Consider the following 27,437-nt stretch of genomic DNA (forward strand, 5'->3'; position numbering starts at 1 on the left):
TGAGAACTTCTGGCAATAAAATTTAAATACACAATCTAATAAATAGCTGTATCTTTCCTTATGGTTCCATTTCTTTAAGAGTAGCTTTGTGCTGTTTTCATAGAAGAGTCAGCGTCTCGATGTACAAGTACTGCATCGTTTAAAGGATGAAATAAAAAGTAATGCCAAAAGATGAAAATGTTTTGTTTTGTTTTGTTTTGTTCTTTTTTTTTCAGTTCCTCCCTGGTCCATTTAAAGTAATTTGGATGGAATTATAAAAAACAGGACTAAGATGCTAAGAGAAATTTTTAAAACTACTGAAATTGATATGCTTTTTAAAAAAGATTATATTTATTTATTTGTCAGAGAGAGAGAGAGCATAAGCAGGGGAACAGCAGGCTCCCCGGGGAGCAAGGAGCCTGATGTGGGACTCGATCCCACATGGCCTGAGCTGAAGATGCTTAACCAACTGAGCCAGCCAGGCATCCTGAAATTGATACACCTGTTAAAATTTTCTAAGCAGTTGCAGAAGAATAATGGCATGTAAAAATAACTGAATAGTTGAAGAACATATCTTGTCAGCTTTGTATATACATCCTTCACTTAATGATTATTAACATATTTATCTACCCATTTTAAATTTGTCCAACTCAATTCTTTTAAAGTTTTCAATCAACATGCTTCTTTTTCCTAGTTATCTTAAAGGGTATTAACAGAAGGAAGGAAAGAAACATTCAGATTCTCTTGAGAAATCTGGTTTGTACTTCCTCCCCTTGCTAAACCAAAGTAATCAGGAGGACAAGCTGTCTTTCCTAGCTGGGGGCCACAAGGGGTTAAACAGTCTTGGTTTACTAAGTATCTCTGTCAGGCTTTTATCTGATCCTTCCTCCCTTCCTCCCCTGCCCACCCCTTTTGTAAATGTCAACCACTTCCTGATGAGCCTAGTAGTGGTGAATTTCACACCTTTCTTTGCTTTGTGAGGAGACCTGGGTGTTAATGGTACAGGATTGGGTACAATTGTACCGCTCTGGCGGGCTGTTAGTAAAGCTGAGGGATGCCTGTGGGAAAAAAGTAGGAGAAGGCGAAGACATTCGAGAAAGAAGACTAGGAAATAGGTTCCAACCGGTCTCATTTTTTTAAAGAGTATTTGTTTTATTAGCAACTTTTAGATGTGTATTCCGGGAAGAGTAATCTTAAAGAAGCTTTGTGTTGAGAGTCTCAAAGAGTCTGGCAAAGGGAGGAGCTGAGATTAGAGAGCTGATTGGGGAAAAAAAACAAAAAACAAAAAATAAAAGAACAACAATCCCAGAGAAAAAACGGAAGAATCCTTCTCTGACCTCTCATTCTACAGGTGTATTTACAGGACACAGCCATGGAAACCTGGTCAGTTGATCAGGTCTGCAGTTGGTTGGTGGAGAAAAACTTAGGAGAGCTAGTTCATAGGTTTCAAGGTGAGTTGTTTACACTTTGAAAAAATATTAACAGGGCAGCCTAGCTATTGAGTGTCCTCTGTTACTGGTAATTTGTTACTCTTGTTGCCTAATGCATGCGAATGTGGGTGTGGAGTTGCTACTTTGGGGAACTTCCCTTTCTTTGCTGACTGTATCTAACATCCAGAGGAGGATGTAATATTCGAAAAAGAATTCAAATAAAGTCAAGTAGGAAGAGCTAGTCAGAATACACCTTGGCTATTGGCATTTGATACCGCTCTTGTCCTTAAAGAATGCAGCCTGTGCTCTGATCAGTGTCGGATTTACAAGTATTGGATATTGCCTGGGAGTTATTATTAAGAAGGATTTTTTCAGAGAAACCTTTTTTCTTACAAAAACAGTGCCTCTTACAGAGAATAATCAGAAGCCGGGGAGGCCCCCTGGGGAAGCAAAAAGTTTCTTTGTGACTCCATGTTCTGATACTTTCCTAGGAGCAGACAGCTGTTGGGAATGATAAGGTGTCAACGTTCTTTGTTTGTCAAAGAGAGATAATTTTGTAACTTCAGAGGGAAAGTTTAGATGATCCTTTTAACACCAGAAATGACTTTGCCTGTTCAGAGTGTTGTGTTTGTGGACTGGACAAGCATGTGGAGACTTTTTTTTTTTTTTCCAGAGGAAGAAGTAAGTGGGGCCGCTCTTCTAGCTCTTAATGATCGGATGGTTCAGCAACTGGTGAAGAAAATTGGGCACCAGGCTGTTCTGATGGATTTAATTAAAAAATATAAGCAGAGGAGTCAAAGACTGGAGCCCCTTGGGAGCCGTAGAGAAACAGCCCCTCTCGCTCAAGCAGGAGCAGCCCCGGAGTAAGTCTATTCCTGAATGACCTTAGTTTTGATTCTGTGCTTTCTCGATGTGGACTAGAGCGTGACATGTGGGGGTTAAAACACTTTGAAAACTGTGACCATTTTCAGCAAATTTGTAGGTACAGTATTTCTAATATCTTCGTTAAGGACATTTTTGCAAAGTTTCAGGAATCAATCTACAACTTTTTTTTTTCTTTTAATACACTGCTTTTCGAACAATGACCCCAGTTGTTAGGGAAATCCCGTGAATTGGGAGTTCCTACATAGAAAGCTCTGTAGCAAGCGGTTGGAGTGTACATAGAACACAAGTGCAAAGAGACTCCTGCAGTTTGGGGTTTTTTTAAATTAGGTTTTAGGAAAGGCATCTTATACTGCTCCTTTGTTTTTCCCCCCAAACTATTTATTTATTCATGTATTTATTTGCCAAGAATTTCTTATAGTAAGTAATTTATATTCTCCTCTAGAGGCTTTCGCAGTATCATTTGCTGAAGACTACTTGCCACAATGAGTTTTCTAATTTCTCAGGGGTATTCTTCGAATCCTGAATGCTATGATCACATCCCACAGAAATCATGTCGAAGTATTGGTGGTGCCTTTGAGGTTCAGGGATGGGTTTTTTTGTTGTTGGTGGTGGTTTTTGTTTTTTTTTTTTTTGGTTGTTTAGTTTTGTTTTGTTTTTTTATCACTTACTTCTGCAATGGAAAGGAGTGATAGCTGGAATTACCAAATTAAAATGTTCACTTTACAAATCTATGTGCCCCAGGATCATTTCAAACATTCTGACTTGGTTTTTCTGTATTTGAGACTTTTTGCCAAGTTTCAAAGGTTAAATAATTGCCACAGACCTATTATTCATTAATTTTTAAAGTAAGATTATGGTGTTCGATGAAATCTATTCTGTGTCTTTAGTTTTTCAGATTAAATCTGTAATAATTGCTGCCTTGCTCTTTGATAAGCAATGCAAGGTTACAGAGACTTGGCCTCTAGGATATTTGTGTATTTAGAACACAGATGGGGGCAGGTGGTCTCGAAGGAGTGGTCCGTGGTTGCCCTGAAGATTCTACCCTCAGATTTATTCCAAGGATTTCTCCTAAATATTGGTTTGACATATCTGTGTAAAAAGCACACTCTTCAATATGTGACTTCTGATGCACTTCCCATTGCATTCTTTTACGCCATTCCGCAAAGGGTGGGTGTGAACCTTAAAGTAATTTCCCAGCATTCTTGGGTGGGTTGGACTTCTAAGTTGGAAGTTCCCTTCAGTTGACTGGAATCTTGATATTGCCTGAGGCACAGCTTGGAAGAAACAGACAGCCTTGTTTCCACTGCGTATCAGTTTACAGTGTTCTCCAGTAAATGAGAACTAGCTGGACTGCCAGGAAATCTGGGCTACATTCCTGGTTCTACGACTGCCTTGGATTGATTATGTTAAATGTTGACATTCCTGTTGCTTCATCTGTAGGTTGTGAAAAGTAATACAGTACCTAACTTCATGTTAATTTACACTGATGTTGGTTGTATCATAAGCTTTGAGAAAATCTTTCCTCCTTCAAAGCAGTCGCATGTTAAATTCGAAGCTTTGTTACCCTGGTAAAGAAAGCCATTTGCAAGTGTAGCCAAGACTTGAAACATTGGTAATCCAGGAATTGATGAGAGGGCTTTTCAGTCTATGTGGTAAATAGCTTATCCACTTTAAGGATTGGCTACATTAATCTGGTACAAAGCCACAGTTGCAGGTGGGGTTATTGGTTATACTTGGTTTAAGTGCTTATTGGCTATATTTGCTTATTGTCAAATAATATGTTGTCATGTGACAAATATATTGTTGCATGAGAATATGCTATTTAATTAAACCCTTTCAGGAGGTGCTTACTAAAGATAAGAAACTGGGCGTAGAAGCCAGAACCCTGAAGCTAGGTTTCAAAACACTTGAGTTCAAACCTTTCTTCTGATGATAGCTACTCATCTAACCTTGGAGATTTGCTTGACTTTTTTTAGTTTCAACTGCAAAATGAAGTAGGTAGACTAAACGATGCTTAAGACTCCTTCTAAAGAGTCGATAATGGCATTCTGGATCAGAGATTGCAGATGGGTTTCAACTCGAGTGCAGATTTCTTTTAATGGCTAGTGGTTGCCCGGTTTGTTCTTTTGAAAAGTATTTGTAGGTCACATCTGGACAGAATATTTGGCATCCTATTCGGACTTGAGGAAATCACAGGAACGTGTAATAGGTGGGAGTATTTGCAGTTGCTTTTCGGTTGCTGTTGTTGCTGGAGCTGGTAGAGAAATCAAAGAACAGAAAGTCAGAAGACTGAGGTCAACTCCTGGCACCACTACTGAGGAGCCTGAGGTTGTGAGCAACTTGCTTTTCCTTCTGGGCTTCAGCCGTACCAGCTGTAAAGGGGGCCAGTTAGTGGACTGTGGTTCCAAGGGTATTGGATTCCACAGAGAAGAGACGTCCCCCCCCCCCCCAAAATGGCAGGGACTGGAGAAGGAATCTGATATAGAGCTAATCACTTTGTTTTTTGGCAGAATAGGGATACTACCCAATAAAAATAACATTTAAAAATATTTTATTTATTTATTTGAGAGAGAGACAGTGAGAGAGAGCATGAGAGGGGAGAAGGTCAGAGGGAGAAGCAGACTCCCTGCAGAGCGGGGAGCCCCATGCAGGACTCGATCCCAGGACTCTGGGATCATGACCTTAACCAAAGGCAGTTGCTTAACCAACTGAGCCATCCTGGCACCCTAAAGATAACATTCTATTATCACCATCATTTCAAAGAAGAAAGGATTGCCGTAGCACCATTTATAATATGATCGATTGGTGCAAACAGCATTGTGAGCAGGTATCAGTCTGCATCCTGGCATGTATGAACCACTGTGTGAGATGACTCCAGAGTGTCCTTTCTTTTCTGTTCTCTTAGTTGTAACCTTAACCTGGAGCTAGAAGGTGGACACAGATTATGGTGTCACTGTGGGCTGTCTTCTACCCTCAGAGTGGCCACAAGATTCAACAGTTATGGCTCCTGTTGAACAGCTCCTAACCCAACTCTTCTTTCTTGGTGACAGGGATGAACAATTCCCTAGTCCAGTCAACTGTGGGAAGCAGACGCCATCTTTCTATGCAGCTGAAAACTTTGAAAATGGACTAATCGACCAAAGAGTACTGAAACAGAGGTGGGGTTGCTAACTTCTAAACATTTTAAAGCTGAATGATAATATTTGTCTTTATTTTTTATGAGATGTCCTGTGTTTAAATGCATTTCTAAAGTAAGAACCTTTTGTTTTACCAGAAGGGAATCTTTAATCAAGTGATGAAGAGATTTGGTAAAAGATGAAGATTAAACCTTATAATCTTTATATTGGAAAAGTGAAGTTTGGAGATGATAGTAAGCATCTTTCAAATACATGTTAAGGAGAAAGAGGATTCCTCTGTCATAAACTGGGATGACTGGCAGTAGCCACAAAAATGTCGTTTATTCAGAGAATAATGCCCCATAGAGTATGCTTTTGTGGTGTTTTTGCTTTTGTTTTGAATTTTGTCATTGTAGTTGATTTAAGTTGATGGTTCTGATGGAGATGATGCTTTGGCAAATATTTCCTTGTATTTCTACACTGGATTTTACGTGGTATAGTATTTCCATATATGGGCTACAATGGAACAAAGGGAAACCATAAACCTAGAGAATTAGATCCAGGAATATGAAAGTCAGACAAATTCTCAAGGGTAGATGTAGGTAAGATGTGATACAGAGTCACGGCGGCCTACTGGCATTCCCCGGCCACTTGGCCTGTGTGGTTTGTGCATCAGTCATGATGCTTATGGTTTTCAGTCACCCACCAACAAATGCTTTTCTTTAAATGTCCTGTCATTGAAAGGAGAGACGTTAACTCGCGTAGGAGAATAATCAGGCAATAGTCAAGCGGGGGTGGGGGGGGAGGGATGAGTCAAGCTGGGGAGTGGGGGGGGAGCTTTATAGTTTTCATTCAACTTTCACATTATCATCTCATTCAGTCCACATCAGCCCTACAAGGTGAGCATTATTCTCTCCGTTTGATAAATGAGTGAAACTGAGACTTAGACAAGATCGGGCACGTTGAGGGTGGTATGGTCATAGACGAAACTGAGATTTAGAGAAGTCCAGAGGCTTCTGGCTAGTTTTCCTGAATATGTCATTCCCACTTCAGGCAGGATCTACTATCTTTAGGAGAGGGTCTCAGGGGACCACGGGCAGTAGCCTCAGGCCCCAGCAACCGCTCAAAGTCAGGAAAAAGCTTCACCTTTGATCAGGAGCTATTCCAAAATGGGCTTTGGATCTGGGCTGTCCTCTCTGTCCTCTTTCCTTCTTCGCCACCTTCAACCTCGCACCCCCACCCCTGGGCAAAAAGACCCCAGCTCCCGAAGATCTCTCGGTATTAGAGCCCATCTTCCTTGATACTATTGCCTTCTGCTTGGGGAGGTGAACAAGAAGGTGGAAGGCAATGACCAAGGTGAGATGTAGCTCCGATGGTCTTTCTGGTTGAAACCACGGTTCAGGAAATGTAAATACATTTTAATGATGGCTTCATTCCCTGCTTTCTGCACATAGGTGCTTGTGGATTTCGAGTGTTTTCCTTTGATGGGCTCTGGGTGCATGGAATGAACCATAAGTTCTCAAGTACTCCTTCCATCAGCTTCAGCTTCCAGAAACAACCAGTCCCTTCTGTAACTGTTCAGGTGTGAGTAGAGAGAGAAAGAGTGACGATAAGTCTCGGTGGCCCAACCCTAGTACCATTGTCAAGCAGTATCCAAATCTGCACATGGGGAATCATAACAATATTACTCTCTTCACGGTGCTTTTGTGGGGACCATTATGTAAAAACGGATAATGCTTGCCGAGTGCTGAGCGCAGCAGAAGCCCATGGAAAGCACTCAGGGCACTGCTTTCGGCTCCTGGAACACCATTCCAGGTAGTTGTCCCACTTTCCATAGGACTTTTCTCTCCTTATTTGCTGCCAGTGGGTGATGAGGCTGTTGCCTTCTATGGGTTCTGTCGGTCTTTTCTCTTTTCTAAGTCTTTTTTTTTTTTTTTTTTTTTAAGAGAGAGAGCATGAGTTGGGGCAGGGGTGCTGGGTAGGGGCAGAGGGAGATGGGGAGAGAATCTTAAGCAGACTGTGCTGAGCCCAGAGACTGATGCGGGGCTAGATCTCATAATGCAGAGATCATGACCTGAGCCAAAAATCAAGAGTCTGACACATCACTGACTGGGCCACCTGGGCACCCCTCTCTTTTCTAAACCTTCAGATGACATTCGATCCTCATAACAGTTCTGTGATACCAGCAGAGAACCAGCTGTGATACCAGCATTTTTTTCACATGGCTGGTCAGAGGAACACAGGTGTCTCTCATCCCTCATAGCGCTTCACATGGGGCAGAAAAAACAGAAATGGCTTAGAAATGGAAAGACATAGGAGGGTTTGGAACGCAGAGCAGATACTCCCGTATCTTTCTCTGTAGCCAGTAAGTCTCTCCTAATCCCTGGAACTGCCTGTTGCCCTCTCCATCCACAAGCACCTCAGAGTTAAATATGTCCAAAAAGGGACACCCCCCCCTTCAGTGCAAGAGACACAGATCTACTCCAACTAACCCTAGACAGGGGGAGTCTGTTGTAAGAAAAACATTTCATATCATATGCCAAGACAAAGCCCATAAGTTCCTGGGGCAAGGAGGAAGCTGCCCCCACCCCACCCCACTCCACCGTGGACCCATGTGATGACCGTCTCCATCTCTGTTCTGCTTTTTTTGTCGGCCTTCTCTTGCTTCTCACCATGAGGATGAGTTTATCCCACTACTCATGGCTGTCTCACACTGTTCAAACTGCCTGGCATGTGACTACCTTGCCATAGCCCTGACTTCGAAGAAAATTCTCCCTGAAAACTGCTCATCCCAGCCAACAGACTCAGTCTTTCAGTGCTGCTCCCTCTTGGGCAACCAGCTGTGTTGTGGACAGAGGCAGATTAAAGGCAATATACTTATTTTAAATATTTTCACTCTGGTCCTGCCTTTTATCCAGAGCCTTGCCTATGGGGGGTGAGGGGATGGGGGACTGGACTGAAGATTCCCTTCCCACATCCTGTCTCAGACAGGGACTCAGTCATCCAGCTGTGTGAGTTAAACTCACTGGAGCCCCCCTGCCTCCCTGCCTCCTCCCTCCTGCCCTTCTGTCTGGGGTGCTATTCCTTCAACAAAATGCAGAGAACGACCTGTTGCAAGGCTTTTGTGTCCGGGTTGTCCCCTTCCCTTTCCCATCATCCTTGAGGATTCTGCTCAAAACCTCTCATTTACAAGCCCCTCCATTTTATTATTCCAGGCCACACAGAGAACTTTTTTTCTATGTGTCTATGTATCTCTTGCTTTACTTTTAAACAGAGATAATGGAATTGATCACTTTAACATCTTTATTCCCTCATGAGACAGAAAACACCTTCTGGGCAAAGACCACGCCCTTTTTGTCATTGAAAACAGGGCACTGGCACAGTCCTCATGGTCCTTCGCACACGGAATCTAAGTAGGAATTTTTAAATTGAACTGAGGGTACGCCATCCAATGAAAGACTTAATATATCTCCTTGGGGTGGGATAAATATTTGAATAGCATCAATTTCTTTTTAGATCTCTCGATACAGTTCATGCTAAATGTGCTGACTTTGTAACAGTTAAACTCCAGAGTTTATGAGTCACTCATCTGGAACAGGCTAGAAAGCTTGGGGCATTTGGTTATAAGGCTTTCACAAAGCCATCTGGTCTCAAGAGACAGGGAGAGATAGTGGAGTAAGTGTCTACTTTGGGCACACACACCTGCTCTGGAATCCTGACTTCTCCATCTACTTGACAGGTGGTCTCTGCAAGATGGGAACATCGCCTATATATGTAGTTCTTGACATCCAGATGGGATGGCATATTCAAGTACACGGCAACCATTATCACACCATACAAGGTGGCTGGAATTATTCCTGTGATATTTGTTCTCTTGTCCCTAAAACAACCATGTGCTTTCCACCCAGATTATTTGCAAACAAGAAGAAAAAGAATGCTCTAGAGGCAAGCTGATCACCTGAGCTCGGCCCTTGAAAAGTCTCTAGTAGAGATGTGTGTGTCCCAGTGGATAAATTTTGGGAGCCAGGGAAATGCTAGGATACTGTGATATAATGCGGGTTTCTCTGGTGATAGGTGACTGAATTGGTTAAATGCTCTTCCTTGATTATGAAGACCCATCTTCAACATGTACTGGTGACCCTTTGGAAAGAGATTTTTTTTTTTTTTTTTTTTTTTGCAACGCCATTCCTTGTTTTTCATTTACACTATTTGCTTCCCTTTTAGTGCTTAATAAGGCATGAAATCAAATAAGGAGGTAGAGGTTTCCTAAATGTTACTTAGAAACACTTTGCTTAGACTTTAAGTATATGTGTGCAGATGTTTTTGCTTCTCTCTTTGGGCATAATTATAAATTAGTCATGGTTTCATGCATATTTAAAAATTATTTTAATGATTTGTTTCGTTGGTCTGCATTTCCTTGGAAATGCAGAATGATCTTACCGGACTGCCTGTGCCCAGTTAGGCATATGACAGTGGGTCCCCACTTGATGTATTGTTTGTCGGCTCGATCACTCAGATAAGGGGCCTCGCAGTCATTGGCACATCTTAATCAGTGCCTAATAGAAAGAGGTTCAGTGAAGTGCAGCAAAGACAATACATGTAATAAATTGTCACAGGCCAGTAGAGCAAGGATCCCTCAGAGGGAAATGCAGGAGCGCACATTCTCCCCGCCACAGGGTGTCTGCAATAGCTGTACCTAAAGGGTCTGACCTTTGGAAGTGTTATATTGTAACTCCAGTCCTTAATAAGCGATGTCCCAATGTACACAAACAGAGTAAATGCTATGAGGAGTCCTGCAGTGAGAAAACCCACTTAACTTTGTTCCACCCAGAATTCTTTCTCTGGGTCATATCTATTAACATTACAAAACAGATCTGTGGGGGCGGGGAATACTGACTTAAAGATTTCTTACCCAAGCCAGGATTCATTCATTCATCTCATACGTAAATATTTACTGAATGCTGATTCTGGGTCATGCTGGGTCTGGGCCAGCAGACCAAACCTCCTGTACCACGTTCTAAAGGGGGAGAAAAATAGCCAATACATGCGACATTCCGTTATAACATATTTAAGTGGTATGAAGATCAGTAATGCAAAGAAAAAAGGAGGGGGCATCGAGAGTGAGCAGCACCTGTGTGTGGGGGCTGGGGGTGTTCAGGAGAGTTCTATTTCAGATGGCACTTTTAGGAAGTCTTTTGACTTTGACTATATGATGCTTGAGCACAGACCCAGATGAAGTGAGGAATGCCGGGTCACTAAGCTAGAACTGAAATTTCCTTCAGCAGAGGATACCTGCGGGCCCAGCCAGACAGGAACTGCAGAATCAGGGGAAACTGGGCTGAGACCCTTGATGAATGCTTCTCTGACCCTTGCACATTCCCATTAAATCGAGTATGAAGTCTTCAGAGATCTGAAATAAGCTTGAGTTCTAATCATGTCCCCCTTTTTGTTCAGTACGAAAGTTACTACATACACGCCATACATGAGCTATGCGTGATTTAGACTGTGAGGGAAGGGAGTGGGGGGTCGTATAGTCCTCGTCCAGGGGACCTCTCTCCCTCAGGGACAAGACCAGCATATCTGCTGACAACTGCCGTGCGGGAAAGAGATGCAGAAGCGGAGAGGTGCAGGGGACAGACATAGTACAGAAGAGAAAGAAGTAGACTTTCAGGGAAGCGAGTATGGACAAAGCCTCTGGGGGGATACTTCACGAAAATGGAGTAAGGATTTTGAAAGGTGATTAGAAATCCAGGTGAAGGAAAACAGGGCAGGAAAGGAAAAGGACATTTACAGCAAAGCAAACAAACCCCTGAACGGGTAGAGGGGATCCTGTGGAGTGTTTTGGGAAGGTGAGAGACAGAGGTGGAGAAGACAGAGTTGCGGGAGGTGGTAAGAGGTAAGGAGGCTCTGTGCTCTGCGCATGAGCTGAGCAACTGTATGTCAGGTTCACCTGCAGGGTTTCAACAAATGATACCAGGGCCCCAGACCCGTCCTTCTCAAGCTCTTCTGCACTTGAAATCACCGGGGAGTCTCGTTAAATTGCAGATTCTGATTTCATAGGCCGGGGGTGGGGCCTGAGATTCAGCATGTCTAATGATTTCCCAGGGAATGCCAAGGCTGGGGCCACCCTTGGGTAGCAAGCAAGGCACGACACCAACGAGAATTTCTGGTGACATGCAATGCTGTCAGTGTCACTAAGTGTCTGTGTCCCTCCAAATTTCATATGTTGAAACTCTAATACCAACGTGATGGTATTTGGAAGGGGGCCGTTGGGGTTAATTAGGTCATGAGGGTGGTGCCCTCATGGATGGGATTGGTGCCCTTGTAAGAAGAGGCCAGAGAACTTGCTGACTATCCTTCCACCATGTGAGGATATGACCAAAGATGGCCTTTGTAAACCGGGAAGAGGGTGCTCACCAAGCACCCAGCAGTGCAGGCACCCTGATCTCAGACTGCCCAGAGCTGTGAGAAGTCAATGTTTATTGATTCAGCCACCCAATTCTAATTTGTTGCAGCAGCTCAAGCAGACAGTGTGAGACCTGTACATCAGTATTGTTTTTTAAAGATTTTTTTATTTATTTGAGAGAGAGAGAGAGAGAGGGAGGAGAGGCAGAGTGGAGGGCATCTTCAGGCAGACTCCCCACTGAATACGGAGCCCAAGCCAGGGCTCAATCCCACGACCCAGAGATCATGACCTGAGCTGAAACCAAAAGTTGGATGCTCAACCTACTGAACCACTTAGGTGCCCCCCAGTGCATCAATATTTTTTAAAGTTCCACTCACAATTCTAATTCATAATGAGAATTGAGAACCACTGCTTGAGATCACAGGGAGTTTTTGTCATTTATTGTGATAGTGATGTAGGGAATGGATTGGAGAAAAGATGAGAGGAGGAAGGTGCTAGACTAAAGTTTAAGGAATAGATGATGAAGGTCTAAATTAAGACAGTGGTAGTGGTGAAAATTATATTTAAAAATAAAATCAAGAGGACTTGATGGTTAATTAACGCAGGGGGAGGGAAGAGTCTTGCTCAATGGTAAGTTTCCTCTTGAATTTTAGGCTTGAGCAACTGGGTGATGGTGATGCCATTATCCAAAATAAGAAAACAATCAGAATATCATTGTGAAGGAGATGTCTAATAGTCTATTCAATAGAGTAGAAGAAGCCCTGGGCTTCTCACTACATTTTGTCTTATTTTCTTTCTCTCTTCTTCTCTTCTCTTCTCTTCTCTTCTCTTCTCTTCTCTTCTCTCCTCTTCTCTTCTCCTCTGTTTTTTTTTCCTTTTCTCCCTCCCCTCCCCTCTCCTCCCCTTCCCTTCCCTCTTCTCACTACTTTATACATTAACATTACATATAAGTAAACACCGGACAGGAGTCAGTGATAAATCAGGTTACCTGAATCCTTTCAGGCGCAGAACTGTGATTTTTATGGAACCATATAGTGGATGGAACTGGCAAACCCCAGCCCAGGTGAGCAGATTTGGGGGAAAACCAAGTCACTAAAGGTCTTGCCCCATGAAGCACATAAAGCCAGCACTCTGGGCCAGATTTGAGAAGTGAAATTTTTACCTTAATCCGGCCCCCCACTGACCCCTGCAGAAGTTGCTCTAAGGACATACACTGTTCTCTGTGAGGTCGGGATCCAAAAGTCTAGTAATATGAAGGCGGATTTTTTTTTAAGCTACCTTAGATCCATTCATTCCCGAGAGATCAGATTTTGATACTTCTAAAGTAGAAATGGTAGTACTGAACCATTTTGCAACAACGAAGTAGGTAACGTCTCATTACTTTTGCTTACGTGTGCATGAGGAACAAAAACGGAAAAGAGGAGCTTGGGCATGATAGTTCTGTGAGAGACCTATCTGTGAGTTCTTGTGACTGTCATGCTTGTAAGTATAAGTAGTAAAGATCAAGGCTAGAAATTTCTGGGTTTTTGTAGGTCTGTCAATACCACGAGGAGTTGAACAATGGGAAGACATAAAATATTTGTTTATTTTCGGCTTCTTTTTGTGATTAGTCAGAGCCCCAAAGGCTGCTGGGTCTTTGAATCTCACACTGGCAGCCAAAGATGGGGAGAATTTGAGAGGAGTCTGTCTGTCTGTGCCACAGGACATGCCTGATGCCCTCCACATCTCTACCTCCTTTTTTAGGTCTGACTATGTGTTCACACATAGAAACTAAATTCCTCTGGAAGCCTGACAGTTTAAATGGCAGATGTGAAAGCTCGCAGCTATAAAACACAAATTAAAAGCAAACATCAGAATGCTGACAATGTGGAGCAAACATTTTCTGTATTGGCGGTGGGGACCATCAGTTCCAGCAACAGAAGAGCATTTTCTTCCTAATCCAGGCGTGTCTTGCGGTGACATTGTTCCCTGTTTTCTAGAGGTGGTACCTCAGCTTGTTCATTGGCATGTATCTCTCTACTGAGCTTTTCCAAACTTCTGGTTCACCTTGTTTTCTCAGCAGTGGAGAGTCTTGCTGAGCTTAAGTAAAGCGGGTGATTTCCAGAGCATTGGTGTGTAACAGAGCGACGTTTCTGTGTAACTTGTAGTTGTGAAGTGTGATCACTATTTTGAAGAGACATGTTATAACATCCTCTTCTTTTCTAGGCTAAGATGACAGCGAGTTCTTTAAACAGATGTCTCAGCCTTCAGTGGCCTCCTCCTTCTTCTTGGTTCCAAAACCATCTCAGCCTTTAGATGTTGTTGTGGTCACATGTCATTTGGCTTCAGCATGTCAATCAATAACACGGGGCTGGGCTTGCCAATCAATAACACTGTCACTGTATGAAGTCTGTGAGCTTGGGTGTGGGGAAGAATAAAATGAAAAATGAGATCTCAAAAGAAAGTGACTGGTGGGACACAGTCTTCCAGTCTGGTCCTTGGAGAGCAGAGTCACTGCTTTTCCTCTCGATGGTGGGAAGACTACCCCTGGAGGTACTTTGGATATGAAGACCAAGTCCTGTAGCCGGAATGGATATTCTTCATGGAAAAGTGCCCCATTTGTCCATTGTTCTTCCTGGAAAACTGGAAAGCCATATTATTTTGTAAGATTAAAAAAAAAAAAATCACTGTTCCTAAAAGTGGCAGATGATCTCTTAGCAGGTGCCCTTGGAGGAAGGTGCCACTGGGAGCTGAAGTTTAAAAAAGCAGGGCTGATTCATGAAATGACTGTGTCTCCAAAAGTCAACCAAGATTCAGATGAGTGTGATGGGAACTCTGGTTCTGTAGAGAAGACTTATGGGACACAGCTGAGCCTGGGTGAGATACTGAGAAGAACTTTTTTGGGAGGATTTTTTGGGGGAGGAGGAGTGTGTTTGATCATTTGGTAATTCTCTACAGCCACAGCCCAATTCTTGTATACCTTTTGTGTGTACAGAGGATGCTGCTCTAATCCCAGATCTGCCTCTCTAGGATCTGGGTCCCATTGGTTTTCGTATCTCAAACAAAAGGACTTGTGTGGTCCTTCTTTTTGCTGGCACATTGGCTTGATGCCTTGCTAGTCAATGGTTCCTTTGAGATAGGTTGGGGATTTTTAATGTAATAGAACTCTCCTTTTGGAAAGATGTCAATTTTTTTGTGTGAAAACACAAATGCATGGAATAGAAGACTGTATTTATCACAGAATATTAAATTTTGATCTTTCTCAAAGTTCCTAAATCACTTACAACATTTTTATTACAAACTGTTCCACTCCACAAATTCACAAGGAAATCAAAGCAGATAAGGAGGCAAGACTTAGTTGAGTACCCACAGGGTCAACACTGGACTAGGCCATGTGGGGGGTGCAGACAAAGGAAGACTCCCCAAAGCCAAAAGAGTGGAGGAAAGTCTATCAGAAGAGAGGGCTTAAGATGAGCCTAGAGGAATGAGGGGAAACTTCAGACTCCCAGGGTGAGAGAAACAACTGCTGACACATGGGTAGTGTGTTCTGGAGTTAGAGAAGCCTGGATCTGAGAAGTCACATTGGGTGATGGCTGATGGTAAAACCCTAAATTGGACCATATGATGAATGGTCCTAATTTTTATCATGATGAATTCAAATTTGGGGTGTTCAGAAGTTACACACTATGAATTTTATTTTTGTTCACAGAATCTAAAAACCCTATCACCTGCTTTATTTGTGGAGATGTACAAGGGAAGAATGAGAAAATGTCCTTTCTGGTCTGGAGGTTCAAGAGTTTATATTCTCCCTAAAGCAAGAGTATCTGCTTTCAGGGGGATAAAATAGCTGCCAAGACTCAATAGCTCTAAATGGGGTTTTATTGCAGGGAATCGTTCCAGGTCTTTCCTTCCAAACATACATTTTTACATTCAAATATGTTAATAAATCATAGCCATTTTCTTCTGGGAGAGTTCCAGGAACCCAAAGGGCTGATGTTCAAGGATGGATCTTCCTCAGACCTTCCCTTAGAAAAAGGTAATAATAACCCTGTTCTCAGGGAGACTGAGATGCTATTGATCAAAGAGATGAACATAGTGTGCTAGGTCCATGACGGCCCATCTACCCTGTTCATGCTTTGTATCTGATTGCTAGGGACAGAAGAATCCTGAATCATCCATGTCACTCAACCTATGGGTTACACTGTAAGTAAATAGGAAGAGTATCAAGCTTATAACAATTGGGAAAATGGTGAAGTTCCCATGAAGAATCAGAAAAGGCAAAAAACCTAGTATGGTCAGGTGTTGAAGATAAAGTCTCAGCTGTCCCATACACTTGGTCTTTAAACTATGGGACTTCTAGATTTGCAGTGAAATTTCCACATTGGCTTCTGTCTAATCCCGGCAATCTTGCAGTACCTGAAGTATTTTTAATTTTTTTACAGACAGGGAATATCGCCCCCCCCGCCCAATGCTGGATTCTTGGGTATTTGGGCTGCATGTGGCTCATACATGATGTCCAGTTATCAGATCACATAAACCCAGAGACAGCTGACCTCCTCTGTAGACTCCAGTCACTGTGAGGTGTTGTCAGTCACAGACAGACAACCTGAGTGGTCCTTCAGAATAAACTGCTTCAAAAGACAATGGTTGAAGTGATAGTCCAAGGGTTTATCAAATTAGGGCAAAATTTGTTATGTGATTAGGACAAATGTAGGAGGCCAGCAATAGCCTACTCTCCATGTATATTGGCTTCTTCTCCAGCTCTATTTCATGTCTGAATATCTTGTTTGTCTTCTTTCTGGAGATGGTCTTCTCATGGATATTCCTCTTGGACATCCATTTCATTATCATGACAGGGCAACTGGGTGCTAGGAAGAGCTTCTCTATAGGAACCTGGGAGTCTGGCAAGCTACAGATAGATGTTACTTTCGAATAGAATCATTGGCAGCTTTCTTAACATGTCCAGAGCTCAGATGACCAGGTCTGGGTTGGCAGAGTTTGCTGTGGTCATTCAGTTAGATCAGGAGCCATGGGCCTAGAACCTGAGTTGCTTCTTTCTCTTGGGCATGGTTACTAAGTCAAGCAAGACTGGTGTAGTGTACTGGGTCCCTGGGCTATGTCTTGGGTCAAGGAGTAACCTGGAAGCCATTAACCGGTGACAGCTGGCTGCTCCCCTGACATGATGATATCAGTGTTTATGTAAACTTAGAGAGAAGATCAAGAGGAGAAGATTTTATGACTGTCTATAGGGATAAAATATGAAAACACAGAATTTAAAAATTGAACTATTACCGTATTGGTTTTCAGTCTCTTTTCTCATTTTTTGGATTAGAGTATTTCTATTGCTCTGCCTTCAAGCTCACTGACTCTTCTCTATATAATGTCAATTCTACTGTTAATCCTATCTAGTACTTTTTTTTAAATTTCGAATTTTGTGATGTCCTATTATTTTAATCACTCTAGCATATTTTCCTTCAAGTCACTGAACATTGTTATACTAGGTGTCTTAAAGTCCTCATAGACATCTGGATCATCTCAGCATCACACTCTGTTAAATGTTTTTATCTTGAGAAAGAGTCACACTTTTCTGGGTTTTTTTTTTGTTTGTTCATGTTACATAATTTTGGATTGTATCTTAGACAGTGTGAATGTCACAGTGTGGAGACTCTTGATTCTGTACTATTTACTCTAAGAATGTTGAGTGTTGGTTAGTTTGTTTTTGCAACGCAACAAAATTGGTTGGACTTGAACTGAAAACCGTCTTGGGGATCAGCCCAAATCCAAGTTTAGTTCTCTTATTCTTAGTTGGGCTATGCACATGTGTGATTCTAGATCAGCCAAAGATTTGGACAGTTTATTCACAGAATTCACAGTTCCCTCTTGCTAGCTATCTCCTTTCTACGATTCTCTTCGTAGGTTGAGAGGAGGTTGCCCAAATTCTGTCCGCTAATTCACTAGTCCAGAAAGACTGCAGGTTTTCTATTAGAGTTTTGAGCAGCACCGCCTGAGGCCTGCCTTCCAGCCACAAGTCATAAAAAAAATGGAAACTCATTCTATGTCTATACTTTTCTTCCAAGTATAGATTCTCTTCAGAATCTGCCTGCTCTTTTTCTACTTTCTGGTGTTTTCCGATAATTTTTTTATTGCTTAGTTGTTTATTTTTGTATGTTGTCCAATGCTAATAACTATTATTCATAGGATAATTTGTCCAGTGTGAGCTAATTAGGCCATTCCAGAAGCAGAACTCTGCTAGTTAACTATCAAAGTAGTCCACATTTGAGTGATGAATGCTTGGATAAATGTAGTAACTTGAACAATGGAGAGAAGTATGCAAGTATAAGAAATAAGATATAGAGAAATTTTCATGACACCTAAATGTGAAGAATTAAGACATTTAACTGTTAAGTCTGAGTTGTAAAAGAGATACAAAGTGATACAATGAAAGACACATGGATATTGGAATGGTATCTTAGTCTGCTCAGCTGCCATAATAAAATAGAATGGGTGTTTTCAACAAACTGATTTCTTACATTCTGGGGACTGGGAAGTCCAAGATCAAGGTGTCAGCCAGTTTGGTTTCTGGTGAGAGCTTTCTTCCTGGCATGCAAATGGCCAATATGATGAAGAAAGAGAGTGTGCTCTCTGATGTCGCTTCTTATAAAGACATAAATCCTGTATATCAGAGGCTCATTTTACCTTAATTATTTTTATAAGAGTCCTATCACCTACTACAGTCTCACTGGGGATGGGGGGCTCCAACATAGGAATGTGGGTGGGGGAGACACAATTCAGTCGTAGCAAATGGAAAAGTGGCTTTGAAATGAAAAGATTATAAATTATTTTAGACATGTTGACTATGAAATGAATAATGTACAAATTGCTGGAGGTGGAGGATAAAGCTTGGAAAAGAGAAGATTATGGATGATTTATAGTCCTTCAACATATGTCTCAGAGCTGAGGCCATGGGGGTTGGGTGAGCTGTAGGAGGGAGAAAGCATAGATCAATACTGAGGATTAAGAGGGCAAAGACCAAGCCATGTGCAAACTCTCACAGAGGATAAAGGACAAAAAAGTCAGCAAATAAAACCAATGAGTTCTTGGAGAGATAGAAAGAGAGGAGGCAAGTAAAATAGTGTGTAGAAAACGAGAAAGAAGGGAGCTATGCAAAAGTGTTCAGTTGTGCTAAATGTGGTCAGAAAAGTCTTGAAAAAGGCCAGTCTTAAAAGTCCCTGGATTTGTAAATTAGGTAATCATCATTAACTCTCGGGTAGGTAGTCTTACGAAGTGACTGGGAAGAGATCAATGTGCAAGAGATTAAGGAAAGGCAGGATGGGAATGACGGGAGCGACATATTTGGAGGGTAGATGGTGAGTTGGCTCACCAGGCTAGCGAATGCAGTAAGGAACCCTGAAATGTTAACAATATTGTTGAGACCAAATTGAATTCAGCTGTGCACAGATAACCACTCTTTTCAGCTGACCACATTCATCCTTTCATCAGTCATTGTGCACTAACTCTGCTAAAGCGAAAGTATCTTGCTGGAGATAAAAGAAAGTCTCTGCTCCCTGTCTTCTACTCATAGTTGAAATCTTTCCCTAGAGAGCTGGAGCTCAACCTGACCTGCTCTTACTAGAGCCATCTTCCTTATCCGAGGTGAGCCCCCTACTGTCTGCAATATTAGATGATTTTTCACCGTAATTGAAGTACACTGCATATTGTATTGCAACTGATGAATCATGAAATTCTACCTCTGAAACTAACAATACGGTATATGTTAATTAAATTGTATATAAAAAACTTTTTTAAAAATTAAAAAAAGTAAATATAAGAAAATTTTAAAAAGTTAGACGTTTTAGAATCCAACAAGCTTTTTCATGAGAATCTCAACTCATAATATTTTTAAAAATTAATGTATATTGCTACAATGACTCTGCCATTTATCAGATGTATCAACTTTATTATAAGTTTTTGTATTACAAATATCAACTCTACCTATGAACTGAGTATTTAGTCCAGTAGACTTTGATTCAGTTAGACAGGGTTCAATCCTAGCCATTAATATTGTCGTAGAAGATTTCCTGTTGATTTTATTGGATACCCAGGCTTGAGATCCATTGGATCAGCGGTTCGTTGTTTTGTGGTATTTTGTTGAAGAGCACTGGACCTGAGGTGGGAATCGAAATATTAGTGTTCTCGGTTTGGGATTGCTTTTTGATCCCTGCCTTTGCTCTAGGGTGACTTCTATTGGTGTTCTGCTCAACTGTACCTCAATTAACATAAGATGAATAATCTTAACCTCACCATAAAGTTTTTTTTTTTGATTCAATGCAAATACTATTTGATGAATGGTAAATGATTGTGTGTGCAGTTATCTGCTTCCAAATTAGAGCGTATTTTTAATTTCTGGGGAGTCCCTTTACTTGTGTAGCATTTGTTTGAACTTGTTTTAGTTGGCATAACTTGTATTCCCCTCATCTCCAGAATACCTTGTTGAATTGCTTTAATTTAAAGAAAAAAAAAAAACAACTGGTGCCTCTGATTTTGCCTAATGATACCATTAAAGGGAAAATGGAATAGATGGAATAACTAGCTTTGCTAGAACTTGGTATGTGTCTAGCTACATTTAGGGAGTTTGAAAAAAAAAATGTATAGTCCCTGTACTCTCCCTACCCTTATTTTGTGGAGAAGTGACATATAGGAAAATATATAGAACAAGAAAGTAAACATTGTATGAAGGCCTATCTGATGGCGTGGAAATACTGAAGTTACCCACTGGTGCAGGACAGTAAGAGATAGCAACCTCCAAGCCTAGAGACATCATGCAGCTAATTTAGCCACTAAAAACTTCTGGGGGGGGGGGGGAAGGAGGTAAAATGTTCGGAAACCAAGTTTAACACCGGCACAGTTATAGCCCCTTTTGGAATCATTGGGAAAGCACAAAATACAGCCAACAAAACTTGCCCTACTTTACACCCCTGCTCTGAGTGGGCAAAGGATAGATCACAGGTGAAGGAAAGAAGTTAAGGCAATAGGAAAGGAAATCAGAATTGTAGAAAATGAAATGGCATACGGTTGTCCCCCAGTAACTACTGGTCGAAAGATTGAATGAAATGAGAGAAACATACTGGAAGGAGTTTGGGCTGAAGCACAAATTTCACCTGGGAATTGCCGGTTGCTTCATTGGGTCAAGCATTAAATTATCCGTGTGGTTCTTTTAGCCAGGACATATTTTCCCCACTGATACAGGACTGCCAAAGGGGAAATAAAAGACAGAGCTTATCATGAAAAGAGAGGGGAGCGCTCTCTCTTCTTTTTTTATTGCCTCTGTTTCATTATGCCTCATGCACTCTTATAATATATGACCTCAAATTCTAAAGGAAGCCCGGCTTTTCAGAACTCATCAGAAGTTTGCTTGGACAATGAAGGATTCCATTGGTGTGCCAGAAAATAAAGCTACTTGGGCTAATTCAGGAAATCCTTCTCCTGTCTTCCACTCGGCTCGCCTCTGCTTCTTCGCTTCCATTCCAAGGCAAGCCTATTGCCTCTGGTAACTTGCTAGGAAATTTTACTATAGGTTCTTCTTCTTCTTTTTTTTTTTTTTTTTAAAGATTTATTTATTTGACAGAGAGAGATCACGAGTAAGCAGAGAGGCAGGCAGAGAGAGAGGAGGAAGCAGGCTCCCCGCGGAGCCTGGGGCTCGATCCCAGGACCCTAAGATCATGACCTGAGCCGAAGGCAGAGGCTTAACCCACTGAGCCACCCAGGTGCCCCTAGGTTCTTCTTTTTACACACTTGATGATCAGTTACTAACTTTAAAGTTTTCAAGTGCTTCTGATATTTAATTCTATAAATAGCTTTACTGTGGTATCATTTACGTAACATAAAATTCATCTATTTAAAATAGAGAGCTCAGTTGATTTTGGCAAATTTATACAGGTGTGCAGCCCCCGTCAAGTCCATTTTGGGTGCTTCCATCCCCCTGAATAATTCCCTCGCACCCCTTTGCAGTCAGTCCCTGCTCTGATCTCCAGCCCCAGGCAAACACTGATCAGCTTGATTTGCTTTCTGTGGCTATAGTTTTCTGTAGTCCTTTCTAGAAACTTCATCTGAATGTTAGTATCTGATACGTACTTTTAATTTAGAAACTCAGTTTACCTTATTAAAATGGCCAAAGACCAACTAAATTAAGCAGATCCTGTAGGTCACTATACACAGTAACAGAGTAAAGCCCTTAGAAGAATTTCCTCAGTCAGGTGCTGAGACTTTAATTGTGTGCCTCATTTGCTTTGCTGAGTTGGAACTTACTCCCTTTTAGTTGGGTATTTTATTCAGTTTTGAGCTATGCGTTATCTATTCCGTCTTCAAGATGAATGAATCAATTTTCTTTCCAACTTCAGACTTTATTCCATGGTCAATTTTAGTAAGACACGTTTTCCAGAACTACAAATATTTATGTGTGTGTGAAGGGAAAGAAAACAGAGATACCTAATGAGCTCTCAGCCATTTGCGGATAGATGAATAGATGCAAGATGGATTGATAAATTCCATATTTAGCCCTCAGGAAAGTAGTTGATATTATAAGTTCTCAGGATGTAGAGAATTCACAAGTTACTTCTATTTGAAATAGAATTTCACTCTCTGTGTGTTTTTATTTAGCAGAAGGAATGTGAAACATGTTCTAGCAAGGACAAAAGCATTGCAATGGACTAAGTCCTATGTTTTACCGGAGTTTCCCTATGACGTCAAATGCATGTTAGCAGAACAGAAGTGTCCCGATCACAGCATGAGGATAAGGATCATTGAGTTTCTCCAGGCCGACATGACTAAGTATCTGGAAGGATCGCTGTGAGTAATAATAGGACGGACGTGCTACTTTGGGAGAGGGTCTGTTTTCCGAGCAGGGTAGAACTCATTTGGATCCAGTGTGCTTCAGATTTTGGATGACATACTGGTGATAAGCCCTGTGTTGTCCAATATTTGAATATCTACATTGTTATATAGAAGGATCTAAAGAACTGTGAGTGTGATTTGGACCCAACCTGTAGGAAGGAACGTGGTCTGTTTGAGGTGAAACATGTCCTCCTTGTTGCCCTTATCAGGTATCCCAGCACCCAGCAGTACAACGATGTGGTCAGCGCTCTGCTGCAGACCCACCCTTTCCTGGACGAGGACGGTTGTGGCTTCGTAAGTGACCACGTGGCACCATACCCTTCATCCCAACTCATCTTAAAATAGTAGCATTGTATTGTCCAGTAATCATATGTCCCATTCCCCTTTCCTTAGTCTCTCTCTATCTGTTTATGTCTGTTTCTCTTCCTCTGTCTTCTTGGACCCATTGTCTCTGTCTGGTTTCTCTCTCTGCTTCTGCTCCATTAGCCTGGTCTCATTTGTCAGTCCCTGTTTTTTTCTTAGCTTTGGTTTCTCTCTCCACCTTCCTCCTCTTTTCTTCCTCCATCCACACCCCCCAAGCCCCCACCACCCTGATGTGCTCTTTTTGGATACCTTCTCTGTCTCTCTGTGTGTTCCTTTGCCTTTAAAAAAAAAAAAAAAAAAAAGACATTTTTTTTAAGGGCAGGTTTAGGTTTACAGCAAGATTGAGAGGAATGTACAGAGATGTCTCATGTACCCCCATCCCCGCAGGCATAGCCTCCCCCATTATGAACGTCCTCCTCCAGAGTGGGACATTTGGTACAATGGGTAAATGTATAGCGACACATCATAATCACTCAAAGTCCATAGTTGACATTAGAATTCTTGATTGTGGCTGTACGTTCTACGGGTTCGAACAAATGTATAATGACGCGTATCCATCATTATTGTATCTTACAGAGTATTTTCACTGACCTAAAAATCCCCTGTGCCCCACCTGTTCACGCCTTCCCCATCTCCTTTTTTGTCTTCTTTGTCTCTCATCATCATCTTTCTGTCTCTCCCTCAAAGCAGTTTGGAGGCTTATGTTTACTGTTGAGTCTCCAGGGAGGGTCTTGAAGGGATGTAATACACAGAAGGAGAAGGACAGGACTGCCCTACTTCACTGTGTCATCACTGGAGTGGTCCTTGCCTTCCTCCCTTCTTTCCTTCCTTCTGTTTTCTTTCTGTATTTTCAAGAAATGTTTATTATGTATGGATAGAATGAGAATTTTCTGAGTGGGAGAGGGCCGTATATATTCTTTTTTACCACCCAGACTCAGGAAAGGGATAATATTCCTTGTCTGGAACTAGTAACTAGTGAAGCCCAGTCCAGAATTTAGGTATTTTTTGCTTCTAGTTTGACATCCTTCCTAAAATATGCTGCTGCCTATAAAAGCACACTGTAAAATAAACCAATTCTTTCTAAAAAAAAAAAAAAAAACCCACTATACAAAACCCCCCCAAAAACTACAAAATAAACAAACCTATTTGTCACAACATTGATAATGACACTGATACGCCTGACAAAATTGATTAGAAAAATGCCTTCTACACTCAAGATATACAGTCTGGCAACTAATCAGTGTTACTGTGTATAGAGCTAATTGTGTCTTAAAAAATAATTTGAATTTGCTGTTTGAATAAGTTACATATTCACAAAGTTCAAAATTCAAAAGCAACAATAAGATATAAATGGAAAAGTCTCCCTCCCACCTCTATCCCCCAGCTACCTTATCTTCTTCCCCAGAAGTAACTAACGTTATTAAAGATTCCTTCTAGAGAATCTTTGCATACATATAAGAAAATACATATTTATCCAATTACATTTTGACCTTTAGTTTCATAGTTATGAAAGTGAGACAAATAGAAAGTAATGAATAATGCTTACTTTGATCTAGTGTGCATTTTACTCACTTCTATTCCCAGTGGCATTAACGAAAGATGGTTAGCTGATAAGACTTGAAAAATTGCTTGGCGTGTTATGGCCCGTGTTTGCACATATAGGATGGAAGGGGAAACTCTGGTGCATGGTAGAGAAGGTTCATGTGCGTGTGTGTGTGTGTGTGTGTGTGTGTGTGTGTGTGTGTGAGAGAGAGAGAGAGTGCACAAGCAAGCAAGCTCTTGGTCATTTTTAGGGCTAATTTTATTCTCAGCTTCTTATTTTGAAAATTTTCATGTCTACACAGAAGTTGAAAGGTGTTGCAGTGAACATCCATATATCCAAGAAACCCAAGGTTTCAACATCTTGGCAGTACTTAGAATTTAGGCTGGCTGAGTCTTTGAGCTGGCAGCTGTCCCCTACATTATAGGGTTGTTGGCAGTATCCCTGGCATTCCCCGGATGTGAGGAGCCCCCAGCCACTCACCCAGACCATGAGAACAACCACTGTGTCTCCAAAGATTGCTGCGTGCATTCTGGGAAGAGGGCAAAATCCTGATACTTAAGAATCACTGATCTAGATTCACTATGTATTAATAGGCTGTCACATTTATATTTCCTGGCTCATATTTATTTATTTGTTTGTTTTGGCTGAAGCATTTGGAAACAAAAAACAGGTTTCAGATGCTATTCCTAAACACCTCAGCAGATATCTTGTAAGGACAGAGATGAACTCCTCTCTAAGCACAATGCCATTTTTACACCTAAGCCGATGAGCAGTAATTGCATCATATCGTACGCAATAACTGCATAAGGACATATATAACCCAGATTCCCATTTCTCCGATTATTCCAAAAGTGTTTTTGAAATGGAGTTTTTTCTATAAAATCAAATCAAGGATTATTCATTGGATTTGACCTTGTCTCTTCAATTTCATTTTTTCTCAGAGAGTCTCTCTGAACCCTCCTTGTCCCCTTTTTTCCCCTGATATTTATTTTTTACACAAGTCTAATCCAGTTGCCATGGAAGATGGTTCATATTCTGGGTTTGTCTGAATGTTTCCTAAGGATTATATCTGGGTTTAAAATGCAGAACAAGGATCCACTGGGGGTACCGTGGACTGCGGGGTGCCGTGGACTGCTTCCCCTTTCAGATCAGGGACCCAAAATTTCAGGGCTATTTTGTATTTCGGAGGGAGTTGGAGGAGAACCTGCACCCACGTAGCTATTCCCACTGCACTGCCCGCCTCTTCCCAGGCCCCAGGGGGAAAAGCAGCCAGAGGGAGAATGATTATTCAGTGACGGGGTATTTTCTACTGAGGCATCTGGAAAAGGCAGGGGCAACTTAAAAATGTCCTAGCAGTTGATGGCGGTAATTCTTCCCACCAGATCAGCAGGTTTAGAAAGACTTCAGAGCTGTAGAAAACAAGAGGAGAAAAAATGTATTTGCATTCATTCATATTTTAGGGCTAAGAAAAACACAAGCCATCCATTCTTTCTGTGCTGTTGTAAAACAGCGGTGGCAGAGGGCAAAGCCGCAAGCTGTGGGAGGCAAGGGAGCGTCTCTGACTCATACATACCGAGAAGCTTCGTCAGAGTCTTAGCTGCCTGCCAGCCTCAGCCCACAGCAGTCCTCTGTGGGGCCGTGGAAGTTTTTATGAACAGCACTCTGGTTTACAAATTACTTCCATGAAGAGTGATCATGTCAGTTGACAGGACTGGGCTTGTTGTTCCATTTTATAGTTGAAGAAACTAAGACCAAAGAGTTACTCGCTGATTTCTTGGCTGAGACACACTCGGCCTAGACTCTGGGTCCTCCCAATGTCGATCCCTCTTCTGAAGGGTAGAGCATGACTCTTCTAGAGACTTAAGTCAGGGAAGAAGGAATGGAAGAATCTGAGTGCCAGACAGTACCGATATGACCTCAGTGGCATTCTCATTTGCCCATGAGGAAATAGAGCTTAGAATCACCTCCTTTGGGGCCTGTTCAGGCATATGGCACGACAAGGAAGTCAAGGGACTGAGAAGCGGCCCTGAGACTCAGGGTTTTAGAAGTAAGTGAGGTCCGGAGCAAGCAAGGCCAAGACTCAGAATCTGGCTTCTAGTCTGTTGCTTCCACGTGTCGGTCCCTCTACCTCACAGAGGACTGACACAAGACATCCAATATTTATAGTTTCCCAGATGCAGCAGGCCCTGTGCAGACATGAGCCTATCTTCTTGTGCTTATAGATAAGTGAAAGGAAAGGAAATAAAGAGGGAAGGAAGGAGGGGGAGGGAGGGAAGAAAACGAGTAAGCAAGTGGGGGGAGAATGGAGAGAGGAAGAATGAAGAGAACAGAATAGCACAGAAGCAGAAACACATCACACAGATGAAGGTAAACTCCCCGTGTGGTAAGTACAGACAAGGAATGGTGAGAGCCGATAACCAGAGGACAAGAGCTGAGCTCTGGAGGCAGAGCAAGAGTTAACTAGACCCTAGATATAGCAGCGTCAGGGAGGAGAGGGATGGAACTCTCCAGGCCAGAACCAAAGGCCCAACAGAGGAAGACAGTGTTGGTTTGTTGAGAAGGCCAAGTTGTGTCCCTCAGCTGTTGCCCATGTCTTTGATCTCCCAAACACCACACGGCAGTCAGATTCTTCCGGAGCCCAGACCTGACCATCTGCTCTCCTCTCTCTAGTGGCCTAGGAGGACTTCCTAGCCCGGCTCTGTAGCTGGATTATCCATAAAGCCTTGAAAAATACAGACATCCCGGCTCTGCTCAGACCAACAGAATCAGAATCCCGAGGGTCTGGGCCAGCAGCATCAGCATCACCTGGGAACCTGTAAGAAATGCAGATTCTCAGCCTATCCCTG

The 27,437-nt window shown here is 42.0% G+C and overlaps 1 protein-coding gene across 1 annotated transcript in view; it reads left to right on the forward strand.

Annotated features, from left to right (window-relative positions):
- Positions 1 to 1,336: 1,336 nt before the first annotated feature.
- The window catches only part of SAMD3 (sterile alpha motif domain containing 3), a 51,438-nt gene continuing 25,337 nt past the window's right edge, over positions 1,337 to 27,437 (forward strand). The window contains exons 1-5 of the mRNA XM_046006198.1: positions 1,337 to 1,430; positions 2,083 to 2,274; positions 5,341 to 5,452; positions 22,455 to 22,640; positions 22,895 to 22,979. Of these exons, the coding sequence (XP_045862154.1) occupies positions 1,352 to 1,430; positions 2,083 to 2,274; positions 5,341 to 5,452; positions 22,455 to 22,640; positions 22,895 to 22,979 (654 nt within the window). The 5' untranslated portion in view covers positions 1,337 to 1,351. The remainder of the gene's footprint in view (positions 1,431 to 2,082; positions 2,275 to 5,340; positions 5,453 to 22,454; positions 22,641 to 22,894; positions 22,980 to 27,437) is intronic.

The sequence above is a fragment of the Meles meles genome, chromosome 5 (assembly GCF_922984935.1).
Source record: "Meles meles chromosome 5, mMelMel3.1 paternal haplotype, whole genome shotgun sequence".
Lineage (NCBI taxonomy): Eukaryota > Metazoa > Chordata > Mammalia > Carnivora > Mustelidae > Meles > Meles meles.